General features: G+C 34.3%; 1 protein-coding gene across 1 annotated transcript; it reads left to right on the forward strand.

The window, feature by feature from the left end:
* Positions 1–570: 570 nt before the first annotated feature.
* Positions 571–17,640, forward strand: LOC136025422 (hematopoietic prostaglandin D synthase-like). Its single transcript, XM_065701448.1, has 4 exons — positions 571–806; positions 7,351–7,518; positions 13,767–13,915; positions 17,373–17,640. Exons 1-4 carry the CDS (start codon positions 671–673, stop codon positions 17,538–17,540), a joined length of 621 nt encoding a protein of 206 aa, XP_065557520.1. The 5' UTR covers positions 571–670; the 3' UTR covers positions 17,541–17,640.
* The last annotated feature ends 2,505 nt before the right edge of the window (positions 17,641–20,145 follow it).

Consider the following 20,145-nt stretch of genomic DNA (forward strand, 5'->3'; position numbering starts at 1 on the left):
TTGGATATCAAAAGTCAAATATACTCCCTGTCCCTATAACACACACTGTATTTTAATAATAAGCAAACTCTGTAACCTACAAACCTTTCTTCAAGAGCTGTAAGGGGGAGGTCTCAAACCCAGAGGCATAGCTATTCAACCTTTCAACTATGCTGAACAAGGTGGTTACCTCAAAATTTCAACCGGATGTTTTGGGGAAATATTGTGCATGGGCAGGTTACGCTCAAATTGCTTTTGACTCTTAAGAAGGGCACTAGAACTTTCAATTGCCAATCGAATAAGCCTCTTCTAAAGTTTCTACGACAACTTCTTCCATACGAAATTCCTCAGGGAAAAATAAATAAATGACATATTATGAATATTAAAAACAATAATAATGACTTCACGCTTTACTTGAACATAGGCTCTTGCACTGCCTATGATAACTTTCCTTAAGTTGAGTTATTCATCAATGTACTTTTACTCTGTATTTTCCTGTCTTTATGAAATAAACTTATAAGCAAAGAACAATAAAATTATCTTATAAGATAAACTAATTCAGTTACCAAATAGTAGGCACCTTGCCAATCGGAAAAAGACTTTTGTATGAAAAAGTCCAAAAGGCAGGATTAAGTAAGGAAATACTTTTCATAGTGCTTCAGTTTGCGAGCAGTAAGCCGCCAGTAAAATAATGGACAAAAAATATAAACTTATTTATTTTAATGTCAAAGGCAAAGGGGAAGTAATTCGCCTTATTTTTACTTATGGAAAGATCCCGTATGAAGATGTTAGGATTGAATCCTCACAGTGGCCAGCACTTAAACCAAGTAAGTTCTGTTGGCACTTACATATTATACCGACCACACTTCGTTCTTTATCTGAACTAAAACTGGTTTTGGTGTGTGCAACTGGAAATAATCAGCTTAGCCTGAGTGAGACAAACTGCTGTGAATGCACATTTTAATCAAATATTTAATACATAGAGTTGGTTTCGTTAGGTTATATATTTAATATAATACGTTCTGGGGGGCATCCTTTCCATAATCCTCTGTTGTATTTTCGATTTGTTACTAAAGTATTATATTTTTATCACATTTTGGTATATTTCATTATGATTCACCTAACTTCACTTCTTGAGTGCAGTCGGTATAATAGGTGCGGACAGTTTCGTTCATCAATCACAAGCGAGGGATTCACTATTCGAAGCCAAAAGCTTATAATACCAATGCCGTAATAAAAAATATTATCGTTACGGTAATAAAAATATTATCCTTATTAAACACTTTCTCTGTAAAGTAAAACGGTGACGAATAATACTGTTAGGTCAGGCCTTAGGAGGGGCCAAGGTGGTAATTGTTACGACTAAGGGTATGTTTAAAAGAAGCCCTGTAAGATTCTGGAAACTGCTATAAAATAATCATAAACACTTAATTATTTAATTCCTAAAACCGTACCCCCTTCCTACAATTAGGCATTAAAAGCGTTCGCTATTGAACAAAAATAGTGGGAAAGTCAATAATGGGCTTAACATTTATCCGTCAGAGTAGGAAGGGGTGTTAAAGTGAACCAATGTCCCTTTAGGAATGAGGTAAGTAAGTATTTATGATTGTTTGTGAGTATCAAACAGTTCGTGGTAACGAACTGTAGTAAGGAGCGACCCGGCTCAATAGTAAACGAAACTCTAAAAAACGGAATTTCGATGCTAAAAGATATATAAAAAAAAATCGGATTTCTATGCTGATTTTAAATATATAAGTTTCATCAAATTTAGTCTTTGTCATCAAAAGTTACGAGCCTGAGAAAATTTGCCTTATTTTGGAAAATAGGGGGCAACACCCCCTAAAAGTCATAGGATCTTAACGAAAATTACACCATCGCATTCAGCGTATCAGAGAACCCTATAGAAAAAATTTCAAGGTCCAATCTACAAAAATGTGGAATTTCGTATTTTTTGCCAGAAGACAAATCACGGGTGAGTGTTTATTTGTTTTTTTTTTTGTTTTTTTTCCCAGGGGTCATCGTATCGACCAAGTGATCCTAGAGTGTTGCAAAAGGGCTCATTCTAACGGAAATGAAAAGTTCTAATGCCCTTTTTAAGTGACCAAAAAAATTGGAGGGCACCTAGGCCCCCTTCCACGCTCATTTTTCCCCAAAGTCAACGGATCAAAATTTTGAGATAGCCATTTTGTTCCGCATAGTCGAAAACCATAATAACTATGTCTTTGGGGATGACTTACCCCCCACAGTCCCTGGGGGAGGGGCTGCAAGTTACAAACTTTGACCAATGTTTACATACAGTAATGGTTACTGGGAAGTGTACCGACGTTATCAGGGGGATTTTTTTGGTTTGGGTGTGGAGTTCAGGGGAGGGGGCTATATGGGAGGATCTTTCCTTGGAGGAATATTTCATGGAGAAGAGAAATTCAATGAAAAGGGCGCAGGACTTTCTAGCATTACTATAAAAAAAAACAATGAAAATGTAAACATGAAAAAGTTTTTTCAATTGAAAGTAAGGAGAAGCATTATAGCTTAAAACGAACAGAAATTATTACGCATATGAGGGGTTCTAAAAATACTCTAGCATAAAGAGCGAGGTATTTAGGAGGAGATAAATACTTCGCTCTTTATGCTAAAATTTTTTTAAATAATTTCAACTATTTATTCTACGGCCTTTCTGATTCAGGGGTCATTCTTAAAGAATTGGGATAAAACAAGATTTAGTGTGAAGAGCGAGGTATTAACGAGGGGACCAACCCCCTCATAAATATAATCAAAAATATAAGAATATAAAAGTTTGTTACGTAAGTTAATTCTTAAGTTACGTATTTTTTTTTACTAATAAAAACGTTCGTTAAAAATAAAAGATCTAGTTGCCTTTTTAAGTAACCGAAAAATTAGAGGGCAACTACACCTCCGTCCCCACCCCTTATTTCTCAAAATTGTCTGATCAAAACTAAGAGAAAGCCATTTAGCCAAAAAAAGAATTAATATGCAAATTTCATTTTTATAATTTATGTACGGAGAGCCAAAATCAGACATGCATTAATTCAAAAACTTTCAGAAATTAAATTAAAAAACAAGTTTTTTTAAATGAAAGTAAGGAGCAACATTAAAACTTAAAACGAACAGAAATTACTCCGTATATGAAAGGGGCTTTTCCTCCTCGACGCTCCGCTCCTTGCGCTAAAGTTTGATTCTTTCTCGCAACTCTACTTTTTAAAACAATAAAAAAAACTTTAGCGTAAGGAGCGGGGTGTCGAGGAGGAAAAGCCCCTTTCATATACGGAGTAATTTCTGTTCGTTTTAAGTTTTAATGTCGCTCCTTACTTTCATTTAAAAAAACTTGTTTTTTTATTTAATTTAACATAATACGTTCTGGGTGGCATGCTTTCCATAATCCTCTGTTGTATTCTCCATAGTTTTGTTACTAAAGTACTATATTCTTATTACATTTAGGTATATTTCATTATAGCTCACCTAACTTCACTTCTTGAGTGCAGTCAGTATAATACGTACGTAGCGTTTTGTTCATCAATAACAAGCGAGAGATTCACTATCTGGAACCCCAAGCTTATAATGCCAATACGGATTTATGGTCAGGTAGAAAGGACCTTAAAAAAATTACCATTATTAAACACTTTCTCTGTAAAATCAAACGGCGACGAATAGTACTGTAAGGCCGGGCCTTAGGAGGGGCCAAGGTGATAATTGTTAAGACTAAGGGTATGTTTAAAAGAAGCCCTGTACAATTCTAGAAACTAATTTAAAAGAATCATAAATACTTACTTATTTAACTCCTAAAAGCGTACCCTCTCCCTACAATTAGGCATTAAAAGCGTTCACTATTGAACAAAAATAGTGGTAAAGTCTATAGAGCTTAATATTAATCCGTCAGAGTAGGAAGGGGTGTTAAAGTGAACCAAAACCTCTTTAGGAATGAGATGAGTAAGTATTTGAATTTTTTAGGACAAGCACCTAACCGTTTACTTACCGTTTTGGGTGAAAATGCCCATATTATTAACAATTAACAGAAGGGTCTATATGGTTGAATAATACCATTCCTCAAGGTCAAATCCTACCCGAGAATTCTATAGTCTCGTGATAAGAAAATCCTAAATCAAAAGACAAAGGACAGAGTCAAGGTTATATAATAAATATGTCATATCAGATCTAGAAATTGCAGTTTCAAAACCTTAAAAGAAAATAGCAGCTCATCTGTTCGATCTATGATTGAATTAAATAGACAAAAGTAAAGAACAACATAAAGCTTAAAGTAAACAGAAATTATTCCGTATAGATTGGGGGCTCTCCACCTTCCATCCCTCGCTCTTTACGCAAAGTTTGAGTTTTTGCTCTAACTCTTCAAGTACGAAAGTCTGAATTGAAATAAGAGGTATTTTTTAACTAGCCTACTATAAAACTTCAACATAAAGCACGGGTGATTTAGGAGGGGTTTCAGTGAAAACAAAGCTCCTGGTAGCACTTGACAACTCCCCATCTCCTTAAGAATTTTCTGGCGGCAATCACAATTACATCCCTTCCTCCCCATCTTTTTGCCGGTAGGCCTCAACTTCCTTCAGTTCCTCTAGAGCCATTGGTGCCACTTTAGAACTAATAGAACTAGGTAAAGAAATGTCCATTGAATTACTCCCAGAAATTCTCTCAAAGTGAAAATGCTAAAATATTTAAAATTTCTGCCATACTTGAAACAAGGTTAAAATACATAGTTTGCAATGGATGCTAAATTGCTGTGGCACAAAAAATCCGATAATGGTCAAATCAAAATGAGCTATTACAATAGTAATTTGTTTTCTGCCAGCTTTATAACAATGAAGACAAATGAGCGGAGTAAAAAAAAAAGAGAAGCAAGTTAATATATGCATACTAACTTACTGCTACAGTACAAGACGAGCAAAAGCTGAATGAGCAGGGATTTGTATGCTTCTGCGGCGAGCTCTTGAGTCTATCACGCCAATTTTAGTCGCGAATCAATTATTTCGTCATTACTACTACCATAACTATCTGAAAAAATTATATCTGATACTGTTGTCTCTGAGTCAACAATCGAAACATTGTATTGCTTTTTTTCGAAGCTACTTTTTCGTTTCATTCAATGTTGTGTGAATAAATCAAGCATGACTTACCAGAGGCATGAATTCACTTTGCCTATAGCAAAGGCCATAAGGCTTGTTATTAGTTTAAAAAAAAAATACCTTGCATAAAAATTACTTTTCTAAGGAGGGTAAAGAGCCAAGGACCAACAAAAATTAATTCCTGTTATAGTTAAAACCCAAAAAGACCAGAAATTACTGTTAAATAATAAGCGAAACCCCAAACGAAGAGAAATTAAAATTAAATAATTTCAATTTTAATTAACAAATCCCGAGGAATAATTATTTTAATTACTTCACCTTTTGACTATTTTGGACATAATGGCAATCTCAAAATTTTGTTTGGCTGCATTTGGGAAAAGAGGGTGTGAAAGGGGAGGGGGATTTGTTTGCCCTTCAATTATATTTGACTCGTTAAAAGGGCACTAGAAATTATTATTTTCAATTTAATGAGCCCCTCCGAAGTTTATAACACCATTTCTTGCATATGAATCACCTCTTGGGGGAAAATAATAGAAACATATTGAAGCTGTATAAGATTTATTCCTTCATTTATGTTTGTACCTGTTACTTTCTATGTTTATAAGGAACAATTCAAGCTTGAAAAGAACTAAAATCAAAAAAAGAATTGTACTTAATATTAAAAATAAACATTAAAATTACAGTAAAAGTTTGAATTGATGAGCTTTCAACAATTAAAATCATTATACACCAAATATTCAGTTTCATTTATTAGTTCTTTCTAACATTGTTCAAGACGAACATAGTTTCACTACAAACAAGAGTTTGGATAGTGCTTCCTCCCTTAATTGTAAAAACCTATAGCCTATTGCGTCATTGGTGCTTTACTGAAAACGAACTGTATTGCATATATTTGCTTTTCCAGTTCTTATAGCATTAATAATGAAAAAAATTGCAGTGAAATAAAATCTTGAACTGATGGATCTTTCAACAATTAATATTATTATGTGTCAAATATTCGATTTAATTTTGTTTATGCTTTCCAAGACTGTTCAAGACACATATAGTTTTCAGTAAAGCGCCAATGACGCAGTAGGTTTTAGATTTTTAAATTGAAAGAAGAAGGCGATACCCAAACTCTTGTTTGTAGTGATTTTTGTTCGTTTCAAGCTTGATTTGCATGTTCAATTTAAGCTTCAGTCATTTTAAGATTTATTTATTCATGTATATTAGTATGTATTCTATGTTTGTTTGCATTGATTGTTTATTTAGTCTCTGTTCGTTTTGGGTTTCATTTATTCTTTAATAGTAATTTCTGGTCGTTTTGAATTTGAATTTTAACAGGTATTGGTGTCTACTGATCTTAATTTGAAAATAGCCCTTACTTTGAATTAAAATGGACTAGTTGTGTTGAGGTTTTTTTCAGGTTATTCACTGTTAATCACGCTTGGATTTGCAATTATAACGGAAAATTTTCCATTATAATTACTAGTGGAAATTATAATGGAAATTTTCCATTATAATTGATAGTTGGGAAATATATTGGATAGTACATCAGGAGAGTGGCAAATATATTCGAAAGTTGGACTTAAACTGAAAAATTGATTTAAATGTGTTTTATGCTTGTACATATGTTGGTACCCCATCTAGATAATTGTGAACATAGGAATATTACTATTTTTTAGTGTTTTTATCATTTGTTTTCCTATTATTTATTTGCCTATGCGGGTGCCTCTCCCATTGGACGATACACGGTTTGTTATCTTTTAGCGAGTCAGGCCTACCTAGAGTCTCAGGCAGGTTGACCCAAAATTTAAAATTTGACATAGGACCATTAGATTGCCTAAAAATGAGAGGTAAACAAGGGACGCTTACCTATGGTCTATGGCAGGTTGAAACCAAGAATTTAGAATTGAAACATGAGAACTTCTTTTTGAAAAACGTCTTTTTCGGAAAGTTTTTTTTTAATTAATCTCTATAGAAATCCGATTCTTTTAAGGTAATATTTTCATAAAACTCTTTTAGTTAAGAACTTTGATTACTATTAGCACTAGTCCCTCCTTACTTATAGTTTGTAACCATGGACTGATAAACATAAAGCCTAACATTTCCGTTTCAACATCGATAAAAACAAAGTTCCTGGCAATATGTTTCAATTCTCCTTGAACATTCCGTAAATATAGGCCCCCTAGCTCTCCCCAATTTTGTTGTTGCTCATTGGACTCTCTCAGTGGGAATTGGGGAAGCTTCCCTTTTCATTCCTTTGTTTCCGTTCCTTTTCAAATCCAATCTTTTCAAGATACCCCATTTGGTCAACTGCCGTACATTGAATTTGATGGTAAGACCTTGGCCCAGTCTAATGCCATTGCCAGATACTTAGCAAAACAGTGCGATCTAACACCTACTACAGATTGGGAGCAGGCCCAGGCTGATGAATTATCTGATGTGGTTCAGGATATTAAGACTAGTAAGTAATACAATTAATGCTTCTCATCTAAATGGTTGTTACAAACCAAAACATTTTCATATTACACATAAAACATATCCCCTTTTTTCTACTGAATTTGTGAGCCTCCTGAAGTTTTTTTTCTAAATGAATTTTACATTTAATAATATGAATTAGACTCCAATAAAGTTTTCCTGACACTTTTTTTAATGATCTATTAAAGAAATTGCTATAAAGGCCATAAGGCTCCAATGTTTTATTAATATTCCCTTTTTTCCAGAGGCAATTACACATGGAAGGGGTCGTCGTATAAACTGCAAAGGGGGCTCATTCGATTGGAAATCGAGATTTCTAGTGCTCTTTTTAATATTCAAAAGTATAGGAGGGCAACTAGCCACCCCACCCCTACCCTTTTCCCCACAAATACATCCAATAAAAGTTTTGACGTAGCAACTTTGTATAAAATACTTCAAAGATAATATAATAAAAACTTCGGGGTCAAAACATTCCCCAGGGCCTGGGGGGTGGGCTTTTAACAAAATGAATTAGGCTCCAACAAAATTTTCTGGACAGTTTTTTTAATGAGCTATTAAAAAAATAGCTATAGTATATAGTTATAGTATACAGCTAAGACATACTTCTTACAAAAAAAAACCTAAGATATACGGCTTTTCCCCTTGATACAGGTTGTTTTTTCTATTCTCTTTGTGAAAAGTAATCTTTAGAAGACGTTTTAAATTTATAATGAAAGCATTCTTCCCGAGAAGTTTACGGAAAACATTTTAAAACAAAATTTTGGCTCAGAAAATCTTTAGCCATTCAGAAATAGAATGATAAAGTTTTTACTTATAACTGATCAAATTTGCCCGACAACGAACTACTGTTGAAATCAATAATTCGATCTGCTTTGATAAAATCCAAAACATATTTGTTAATTCTATATGTAGTTAAATTTGCAACAATTTCAAAAATCCTTAAAAATCAGCCTTGTTGGAAAATAATAAACTATTAAACCCTTGTAACTATTTTTGTAATCAACAAGCTCAAAAGCCCTTACTTATAAAGTTCAGTCGAGACAAATACAGTAATTCTAAATATATAAAATTGAGGGGAGGAGAGGAATAAAAATCTGAGGCTAAGAGAAGGCATTGCAAAGAAGTTAATCTGGAATTGCAAATTATAAATGCAAATTAATTTGTAATTGCAAGAAGAAAATTTGTAATTGCAAAGAAGTTAATATTAAAATAGGGACATCCACACCTAAACGAAGGTAACTAATAACATTGAAGATATTTCACCTTATTGAAATTTGAGTCCTGCAAGGAATTTCAATCTTTGTGATTGGGCAATCCTAAATGGGGTGCGTGGATCTTCAGTCCCTCCAATTCTCAAATTTACACATACAGAGGTGCTCCTACTCTTTCAGTTGAAAGTGATTCACGGAATATTTTGGGAGTTCCTCCAAACCCTTCATATCTAATATTTGAAAATGATTTAGCTAGCTGTATTACTGTCCTTAATCGTAATTCAAGTTTATACATATATAAAAATAAATATTTAAATATAAATAAATGAATTTACATATAAATATTATTCATAAGTGGAAAGATGATACTTTAATTCAGGAATTCTTTCAGTTAATCCTGCATTTGATTTTTTTTATAATTTGAAAAATGCATGAACAGTCAGCAAAAGCCAAAAAAGTTATTCTTGTTAACCCATTAAAGCTTTCCCATATGGGAACATGAGCTTAAATCTTTTTCCTACACTCTCTAGCAGCTCTGAAAGGAAATTGACGATTTCCATACAGTTCAAAATAACACAGCGTTACACAGTATTTTACTATTGACAAATTTTTAAGATATATGAGATTTATCTAGCATTTCCTAGTGTCAGTTTTTTCAGTTTTCATCTTGTAATGCTTTTTTTGTTATTTTATTACAAACCGAGTGTCCAAAACTCCAACATGAAAGATTGTATTGGTTGAAGTCCACGGATTCGGGTGTTCCAACAGTCAGTATAGCAACCTGTCTAGTCTATGTTACCCATGAGAGAAATTTGTACTTCGCACGCCGTGATTTCTTGAACAAAGTTATCTAATTGGAAAGGTCTGACCACGTCTAAGGACCGTCAATGCAAGCCTTTACAAGTTTGGGTAATTCACCGGGAATTAAGAGATGATTCCTTTTTTCGCTCCTTGTAGACTTAAGATGTTCATCAGAGGAAAGCCGATTATATTTGGGCATAAAACAAGGGTTTATTGTCTTCCTAAGGCTATTATTAAGATCTTGAGCGGTATGCAAGGAAAATAACCAGTGAACAAGACACACAAAGTGGAACATTGGGGTCAAATTTGCAAGTGAGCTCCAGACCGCAGGTATGAGCCCTGCCCTGTATGCATCCTTTACTGTGACAATTTTGTCCCCAGCTATGACCTTATCATGACACGCTACACTCCCTAATACGAAGCAACAGGTACTCTCTGGGAAAACAGATCACGGGATGCAAGATGGGAGAGAACAAATCATTTTTGAAGAAATCAAGATGTGATTTGACAATCTGATGGTTGTTAAGGTGAAGTGAAAAGATGCTAAGGCTATGCTGTTGCTATAAAATCATGGTAGTATTGACCAGATACTTATCGTGAAGTGCAACAGTTCAGCAGAAAAAATGAAGTGACAATCAAACTGCCACAGACAATTAACAGCCATAATACTGCTCTAAGAGGCATTGACCCCCTAGGTAATGCACTGGTGAAAACCTGGCCAGTAGTTAGGAGCAAGGAATTGTACTGGATTATTAAGTAAAATTTATACAGTACATTAACTCTAGATAGGAGGAAATCCTATAAGACAATCCACACAAAAGACTGATGGAAAAATTCAACAACACGATTTCCTAAGTAATTATTAGCTGAATTACTGAACAATGAAACTCACAGTGTCCAAGGGTCTGATGGAAGCCAAGGTACGACTATAGTGTTAAGAAAAGAGCTCACTGCTCATGTGTTTGCGACTGCCCTGAAACAAGGGGGAAGCAATGCCTGTATGAAAAAACACCAAACTTGGGGTTCTTAACTGTGGGAAGCGATCCCGTTTACAGATCTGCTTTGACAAGTTTCACTCGTACGTAGTTTTTTTGTGTCTTTACGGTGTTTTATATAAGTTTTTAATACTGAAAAAACTTGAAACCAAACATGCATCATCTCAGTTCCCGAAGATAGGTCCTTAGGCAACAATCGACCATAGAAGGTTCATCAATTTATATGGTCATTATCTAGGAGCCGGCATCAATGGATTAAATCTACCAATTTTATTGGGATTGTCTCTAACTCTAGAAAATTTTTTCGATAATTGTGGGTCCCTAAATTCAGTTACTGACTCCTAAATGCGGGATCACTGGTTGGACCTTGGTGTTAAAATTTTCCCTGTTGGTAAGAATAAACTACAGAGAAAATGTTCCATTTTGAGACGAGGTTGTAATTGTGAATAAAAAAAAAACTGATGTCAAATGATTAAAAAGGGCAAATAAATGAAATTAAATAAAAGGGTGGAGATCTTTTCTTTGTAAATGAGAACTTTAAAACGAGCTAAGTTATAGCCTTAGTAAGTCTACCCTGTGTCTGTCTCAAGCCTAGATGGATCGAGTTTTAATTTACAATGGTAGTAGTTTTTGGTGGGGGTATTGGTAATTTTAATTAGATTATTAACCGTAGCTACTGCATTTTCCCTTGTTTCCCTTATTTTACATGATTGGGATTCAGGAAAGCCCGTGGAAGATTGCGTTTTATGAAATAATAACAATTAATGATATTATTCCTTTTAGATGTCGCTGCTTCTTCCTTAATGGTATTTGTAATTATCCAATGAAAAAAAGTAAATATTTTAATCAGTATACCAAACAATTTTTTTTTTAGTTGTTGTTTTACTCTTCAGAAAAGATCGCTTCGAACAAATGATCATAAAATATTAAGAGTATTTTTGATTTTTCGATGAAAATAAAAAAAGAGGTATTTTTGCAACGAAAAGGTATTATAAAGTATTATACAAAAAAAGGTATTATAAGGTAGTATATACCCGTTCTTAAGTTAAAAAAACCTCAGTTTTTCTAATTTTTCCGAATTAGCATCCCCCCCAAGACTCCCCTCAAAGAGAGCGGATCCGTTCCAGTTATGTCAATCACGTATCTAGAACTTGTGTTTATTCTACCCATGAAGTTTCATCTCGATCTCTCCACTCTAAGCGCTTCCCACGATTTCTGGTTTCCAAGATTTCTTTTCCCCTCTCAAAACCCCTATGTCCCCGGATCCGATTCGAATTAAAAATGGAGTTCTGAGACATAAGATCTTTCTATATATGAAGTTTCATTAAAATCCGATCATCCATTCCTAAGATAAATATACCTCAATTTTCACGTTTTCCAATATTTCCGGCTTCCCCTCAAACTCCCCCCCAATGCCACCAGATCTGGTAGGGGTTTAAAATAAGAGCTCTGAAGCACAAGATCCTTCTACATATCAAATTTGATTTACAATCTGATCACCCGTTCGTAAGTTACGAATACCTCATTTTTTCTAATTTTTCCGAATTAGGTCCCCCCAACTCCCCAAAAGAGAGCTGATCCGTTCTAGTTATGTCAATCACGTATCTAAAACTTTTGCTTATTCTTCCCACCAAATATAATCACGATCCCTCCTCTCTAAGCGTTTTCCAAGATTTCCAGTTTCCTCCTCCAACTCCTCCTATTGTCACCGAATCCAGTCAGGATTTAAAATAAGAACTTCGAGACACGAGGTACTTCTAAATATCAAATTTCATTCGGATCCAATCGGCCGTTCGTAAGTTGAAAATATATCATTTTTTCTAATTTTTCCGAATTAGGTCCCCACCTCCCCGACTCCCCCAAAGAGAGCGGATCCAGCTAGGGTGTGTCAATCACGTATCTAGGACCTGTGCTTATTCGTCCCGCCAAGTTTCATTCCGATCTCTGCACTCTATGCGTTTTCCAAGATTTCCATCCCCCCCCCCCAACTCCCCCAATGACACTGGATCTCGTTGGGATTTAAAATAAGAGATCTGAGTTACAAGATCCTTTTAAATATGAAATTTCATTAAGATCCGATCACTGCTTCGTAAGTCAAAAATACCTCATTTTTTCTAATTTTTCAAAATTAACCCTCCCCCCAACTCCCCCAAAGAGAGCGGATCCGTTCCGGTTATGTCAATTACGTACCTAGGACTTGTGCTTATTTTTCCCACAAAGTTTCATCCCGGTCCCTCCGCTCTAGGCGTTTTCCTAGATTTCAGGTACCCCCCCCAACTCCCTCAATGTCACCAGATCCGGTCAGGATTCAAAATAAGAGCCCTAAGACACGATATCCTTCTAAATATCAAATTTCCTTTAGATCCGATCACCTGTTCGTAAGTTAAAAATACCTCATTTTTTCTAATTTTTCCCAATTAACCGTCCCTCCACTCGCCCCAAATGGTCGAGTCAGGGAAACGACTATTTCTAATCTAATATGGTCTGTTCCCTTATACGACCACAAAATTTCATCGTCCTAGCTTATCTGAAAGTGCCCAAACTAGCAGAACCGGGACAGACAGACAGACAGACCGACAGACCAACAGAATTTGCGAACACTATACGTCATTTGGTAAATATCAAGTGCCATAAAAACATATTTTTTTAGCTGACTTCTTTCAAGTAGGAAGAATCTTGTGGGCATTCTTGAAGATTAACTAAGGCGACTTTGAATTTTGTGTTTGGGGGAAGGGGGGTTACAATCTTCTCAATAGAGAATTTACAACAACTTCTCTTTTATGTTTTTATACGTGTGGACAGGCTTCGCTGCTAATTCCGCAATGTATGTAAAACATAAAAATCTTTTGCAACTACAATCACGGATCAGAATGAATAAATCCTATTTTGAAAGTTGGGTACTTGTTAGTTGAACGAAATACAGTCGAGTAGGTTTGCTGAATGTAAGATTTGAGAAAACCGGTTTCATAGCCACAGAGACAAATGGCGGGTGACCGAATCCATTGGATGTATAGTTTGCACTATATAATTGCACATTAGATGGGGTGGGGTTAGGTCGGTTAGGGGCGCTTTCCAAATATTTTACCCCATTCCCCCCTAATGTGCATAGCCCAAGTTATATCATTATATAAACTGAAGGTTATATTTCATTAGGATTAACCTTACTTCACTTCTTGCGTGTGTTTCGTTTGATTAAAAAGTGCCAAAAGTTGTTTTCCAATTTGCAGTTGCGAGACCAGTTAATCCTGTTTATGAAAAAGACGAAGCAAAGAGAAAATCTTTGCTACCTGATGTGTTGGCTGCAGTTACTCAACTTTTAGACAAAGTCGAAGCTCGTTTAGCCGCTAATACTAGTGGATGGCTCGTCGGTAATAAGGTGATTTGCTTTCAAGTTCTTTTTGTTAAACTGATATCAAAGATTATTTCTAAGCAAAGCTCGTATCCCTCAGTCTTGACAAAAGAATATTTGTTACACCAGCACTCGTAGTAAAAGTATGTATTTGAGTGTTATCACAATTTTATTTCGTCAAATGCAATCGATTTCCCATGGAATATGCACAACAGTAAAAGGTCAAATTTATCCATTATCATTTAATAATACACAAAAAGTCTACATAACAAAATTGATTGATTAAAAGGGCTTGATATGATCTAATTTAGCAATATTGAGGATTAATGTGAGAGGCTTAAATCTGACTCATGGCAACTCCGAACAATCACACTTCATAATTTTATGTTTCATAATATTTATATCATGTAGTTTTACTGTCATATCCCATCTGTTACAATCTTTGTTTGCATGAACTCAGCACCAACTAGTATATTTGCAGCCGCTAGTTTGTGCTTTTCTTTTAATTTATTTGCCCCGTTTCCAACTTATTACAAATAATCTTTGGTTATGGTGGTGTTTAATTTTAGGTAAATGCCGTTTGTCAGAAATAAGAATATTAATAAGGCTTAAAATTTTAATTTAGTAATTCTAAATTCGATTTCTAAATTCTTGATTTAGAAATTGAATTTTTAAATGTGGAATAATTTTAATTTCTATTATTAAATTTAAAGATTTGAAATAAAAAACTAAATTGAAAAATTAGATATTTAGAATTAAAAATTTAAATATTTCATTACAAGGTTTCAACTTAGTCACATTTAATTTTAAGATTAAAAAGAGGATAATTTTTAAGATTCAAGTCATTAAAAATTTAATGACTTGCTCGAAACGGCAAGTCATAGACCCATGGGTAGGCATGAATTCAGAATAAGATTATAATTCAGGGTTCATTTCTTCTGGCTAGACCGGAATAATGTTTTTCATGTGTTTTACCTACGTTGCATTTTAGGCCAAAATTAAATTGGCGATTCAAATGTGTGTAAACAATTCAAACAATTCAGCTATAACAACTATCACTATCGCCCCCTAGTGCTGTCATCTTCTATAGGGGAGCTATGGTAACTACCATGCTCTCATCCTAGCCTTTAGTCTTTATTGCATTAATTATTATGGTTATTAGAGGAAATCTCAATTTATAATAATTATACACCCATTCCACCTGTAGGAACTTCATACTAATGATTGAAAGAATGTTCTTTAAAACCAGGGAAAAAAAAATTGAGGATAAGTGCAATGTCGTTGGTCATTACCTAGGGTTTAAATAAATGTTGGATCAAATGTCAAATATTGTTCAATCATATATTTTTTTTTTCATTTGCTAGTGCTTTTTGGCGCTAGTGCTTGGTGAGCTAGTGCTTTTTGATCGCATGGATTTTCATTTGCTTTCAGGGTAGTACTTGAAAGACCATTATTCATTACATGTTATTAAGTTCCCTGGAAAGGTAGGGCAGCTACAGCACAGAAGGTCACTCGGACTCCCTTTTTGTCAGCTGTGAGGTTTTTCGGTAGCAACTGAGGTTTCTTTGTCAATACTCATAACCTCACGAGATACTCTGCTCACTTCTATGGTAAATTTACAATAGCTTCACAAAGCACACAAAGTTGGCGTTTTGCTAGGCAAACAGCCTCTGGGATATATACATAACTAGACAGACATAATAAACAGTTAATAAATATAAATAAATAGATCTAAATATCCTGTGCTAAAAAAGTTTACTTACAATTGAACAAATGTGACGCAATTTTATACTTAGATATTTCATGAGTTTCATTTGAAACAATCTTAACTACTTCTCTTGCTTCTTCACCAAAACACTATTTATTGCTAGTCATTGAATGTTGGCGAGTGACTAGCTTTTGAGTTGGTCTTTTTTTTTTCTCTTAATGTTTTATAGTTCTGTTAATTTTGGTTTTATCTGTTGTTTTTTTCCGCATTGTTAAAGTGTTTTTTAGTTTTTTTTTCAATTTAGGTTTTATTTCCTTTTGTTCTCCATATCGTTTGCTTTTGTCTTTTTATCTGTTTTGTTTCATTCGTGTTTTCAGTAAAAAAAAATGTGAACATGTTTCTTTGAGGCTTTCTCTTATAGCACAGAAGAAGGGAAGCGGTCGCCCTTCCGAAATATCCGTTTTATCATCCAATATTTTTGTTGGCCTGAGAAAACCCCATTATCGTTATTTTTTTCTTGTTTCTTAATAAATAAATAGTAAATAAATGGGTATATAGATAATAATAAATATATAGAACATATACATAATAGATGGAGAGTAGATATAGATAGAAAAAAAAAGAAAAACAACAAAAACAAAGTGAAATGAAAATTACAGATCAAATTTTTCAACTAGTAAGACATTTAATATTCGCTGCAGTAACAATTATTTCGGACTAGCCAACATCAATCCTGTTGGTCAAGATATAGTGTATAGTTATTAATATATATATATATATATATATATATATATATATATATTATATAACGTTTATAATATAATAAAGGTAATAGTTAATCGGTCATTTAACCAAAAAAAGAAGACTTGTATAAACATTTAATATTCGAACAATGCGGAGTTTGGTGTAACCAAACTTTTTGAGGGAAATATAGTAAAAATAGTTTTTTGAGGGAAATAAAGAAAATAAATAAATAAATGCTTAGTTTGGTGTAACTTCCACCACTTACTTTACTTAATTAATGCTAGAAAATAAGATGACAGCCGTATCACAACAAATTAGTGCAAAGTCTCTTTATTATCAATTTAGCTTGCTAAAAATCTAAAAACAAAGACTTTTTGACTGTTTAGTCAAACAGTCAAAAAGTTTTTTCTGTTTAGTCAAATCACTCCGAGTGCCATGTTCTACATCATACATAGTTGCTTCAAGTGGATTGAAAACGTACTAGACCACATACTCACACATTAAACCAAATACGGGTGGACAAAAGATAAATAAATTTATCTCATTACATAATTCGGGAATAAATTCTTTACTTTCTCGTCATTCCGACATTTCTTGCAATTTTACTACTAATAAAAGAAATGTGATTTTTAGGACTAAGATACTCATCAACAATAACACCAAGGCTTTTGATCTGATTTGTAGGCTTGACTACATAATTATCTACTTGCATATCAGTGTTAATTATCAATTATCATATAGTGTGGATAAGCAATTCTACTTAATCAATGCTAGAAAATAGGATGACAGCCGTATCACAACAACTTAGTGCAAAATATCTTTATTAACAATTTAGCTTGCTAAAAATCTAAAAACAAAGACTTTTTCTGTTTAGTCAAACGCAATAAGCATTGGGGTTGCCATTGACAGCTGAAGGTTGTTATTTAATTATTGTTTCATTTTAAAGTTGCCATTGACAGTTGCCACAGTTGCTGTCAAAGTTGCCATTGACAGCTGAAGGTTGTTATTTAATTATTGTTTCATTTTATACAGATTTCCTGGATTGACCTGCTGTTCTTTACAACTACAGAGTACTACGTCACAGTGTTTGGAAAGGAGGTTCTTGCAAAATATGAACATCAACATAAACTGTACACAAGAATCAAGCAAATACCTCAAATTGCGGCTTATCTAGAAAAAAGGATAGACACTGTAATTTAGTTCCAGAACATGTTCGAGATAAATAAGTTTTAAATGCTTTATCATATTGTGGTTGCTTATTCTGGCTTACTCGAAATATATTGGGCTGCACAACCCCCTCTTCTGTTGTTTGTTTTTTATTTGTTTGTGTTTGGTAGTTTTCGCGATTGTCGACTTTATTTTTGACAACGGTAATTCAAAAACAGTTCTACTAAACATTATAAATATCGCAGGAGAGCGAAAGATGCGTTTCGATTTTTCGACTAAGAACCATTTGGTTATCGCAACAAAGATCATTCTATCTTTCCACCATACGAAAAATAAAAAGTTGCGTGAATTGCGGGCCAGCAATGAAAATTTTATTAAATTAAATGATAACGATTTTTAAATTAAAAAAGTTATATGTGCATAATAAGCGTAAAACCTTTGCTTAAACTTATTTTGTTATATAACTTATTAAGTGAATCTTATTTTGTTAGATTATTTGTGATTGCTTTTAGTTCAAAATTTAGAGTTATCATAAAAATGAGGGGGGCTATAACTGAGTCAATACTTATGTATCACACTGGAGTTTAGCTTTTGCATAACAATGCTTAGAGAAATTTCCGCCCCGTTCTTTACGCTAAAGTTTGACTCTTTCTCTCAACTCTACTTTTTAATACAGTAAAAAAAAAACTTTAGCATAAAGAGCGTTAAGGCGTTGATGAGGAAGCAGCCCCTTTAATATACGAAGTAATTTCTGTTCGTTTTAAGTTTTAATGTCGCTCCTTACTTTCAGTTAAAATAACTTGTTTTTATTTATTTAATTTCTAAATGGTTTTTATTCAATGCATGTTTTGATTTTGGCCCTCCGCAGATGAATAATTAAAACGAAATTTGCATATTTATTTTTTTGGCTAAATCGTGTCGTAAAGAGTGAGTGTCGTAATTATCGAGGCATTAGTCTGGTCTCTGTAGGTAGCAAATTACTGAGTAATATGATACTTTTTAGACTGAGACATGCTGTAGACAAAGTTTTAAGGGAAGAACAATGCGGTTTTAGAAAAGGTAGAGGATGTGTCGACCAAGTTGTCACTCTTAGGTTAATAATTGAGAAGTCCCTTCGTTGTCAAACACCTTTGGTCCTCAGTTTTATCGATTATGACCAAGGTCTAGATTCTGTTGATAGAAGAGCGTTAACAAAGGTCTTATCGTTATATGGTATACCAGAAAAATACATTAAAGTGATTTGCGCTATGTACGAGAATAATACTGCTGCGGTTAAGGTAGGAAATGAGGCTAGCAACTGGTTTTGTATTAAATCAGGAGTTAAGCAGGGTTGTGTTCTATCCCCCTTTATATGGATCATTTTGATGGACTTTGTCTTAAGGAGCACAGGAAAGGCAATTGGAGACCATGGAATCAAATGGCGAGGAAGAACGCTCCTGGACTTAGATTATGCTGATGATTTAAGAATATTAGATGAAACTGTGAGCAAAATGAATGAATTTTTAGAGGTTTTACGAGTTCAGGGTGCTAAAATAGGCTTGAAAATTAATGTTAAGAAGACTAAGTCACTAAGGCCAAGAATAAGTGAAGATGAACAGGTAAGGACATTAGGTAACGAAAAGATTGATCAGGTTGGGAGCTTCAGTTACCTTGGTAGTATTATTAGTAAAGATGGTGGGAGCAGTGAAGATGTTAAAAGTAGAATAGCTAAAGCTCAGGGTGTTTTTTCACAGTAAAAAAAAATTGGAAGAATAGAAAGATAAGTCTACAAACCAAGATTAGAATATTGGAAGCTACAGTGATGACAGTGGTCAAATATGGCTCTGAAGCATGGGCACTCCGAAAAGCAGATGAAAATTTACTAGATGTTTTCCAGAGAAATTGCCTACGGATTGTTCTGGGTACCCGGCTGACTGACCGTATTTCAAACAGTGGATTGTACGAAAAGTGTGGTTCAATCCCGCTTTCTGGGGCTATAATGAAAGAAAGGTTGAGATGGCTAGGCCACGTTCTACGGATGAAGGATGACAGATTACCAAAGATTGTCCTTTTTGGCCAACCGTCTGGGGCTTCACGGAAAGCAGGTCGTCCTTGTCTGGGTTGGGAGGATGTCATAAATAAAGATTTAAAGGAAATGGGAACTTCCTGGGAGGGTGTAAAAAGCGAGGCTTGTTAGGTTGGAGGAGGAGCGTGCGTAGCTGTGTTGGCCTCAGGCGGCTTGATGCTGCAGTGAGTTATTAGTAGTAGTAGTAGTAGTAAATGGTTTTCTCATAGTTTTGATCGAATACTTTTGAGAAAAAAGGAGCGGGAGAGGAGGCCTAGTGGCAATCCGATATTTTGGTTACCTAAAAAGGCAACTAGAACTTATTATTTTTTACGAATGTTTTTATTAGTAAAAGATATACGTAACTTACAAATTAGCTTATGTAATGAATTTTTCTATTCTCATGTTTTTATTACGTATATGAAGGGGTTCACCCCCTCGTCAGTACCTTGCTCTTTACATTAAAGCTTAAATTTTGTCCCAAATCCTTAGGAATGACCCCTGAATCACGAAAGCCGTAGAATAAATAGTTGAAATTACATAATATACTTTAGCATAAAGAGTGAGATATTAGGAGGAGGTGGGCCCCTCATA

The sequence above is a fragment of the Artemia franciscana genome, chromosome 3 (assembly GCF_032884065.1).
Source record: "Artemia franciscana chromosome 3, ASM3288406v1, whole genome shotgun sequence".
In the NCBI taxonomy this organism is placed as follows: domain Eukaryota; kingdom Metazoa; phylum Arthropoda; class Branchiopoda; order Anostraca; family Artemiidae; genus Artemia; species Artemia franciscana.

Bases quoted from the DNA above. Each gene is read 5' to 3' on its own strand.
- LOC136025422 (XM_065701448.1), top strand. From the start codon at position 671: ATGGACAAAAAATATAAACTTATTTATTTTAATGTCAAAGGCAAAGGG. The intron at 807-7,350 runs GTAAGTTCTGTT...AATCTTTTCAAG, and splicing joins GTGGCCAGCACTTAAACCAA to ATACCCCATTTGGTCAACTG. The intron at 7,519-13,766 runs GTAAGTAATACA...TCCAATTTGCAG, and splicing joins GGTTCAGGATATTAAGACTA to TTGCGAGACCAGTTAATCCT.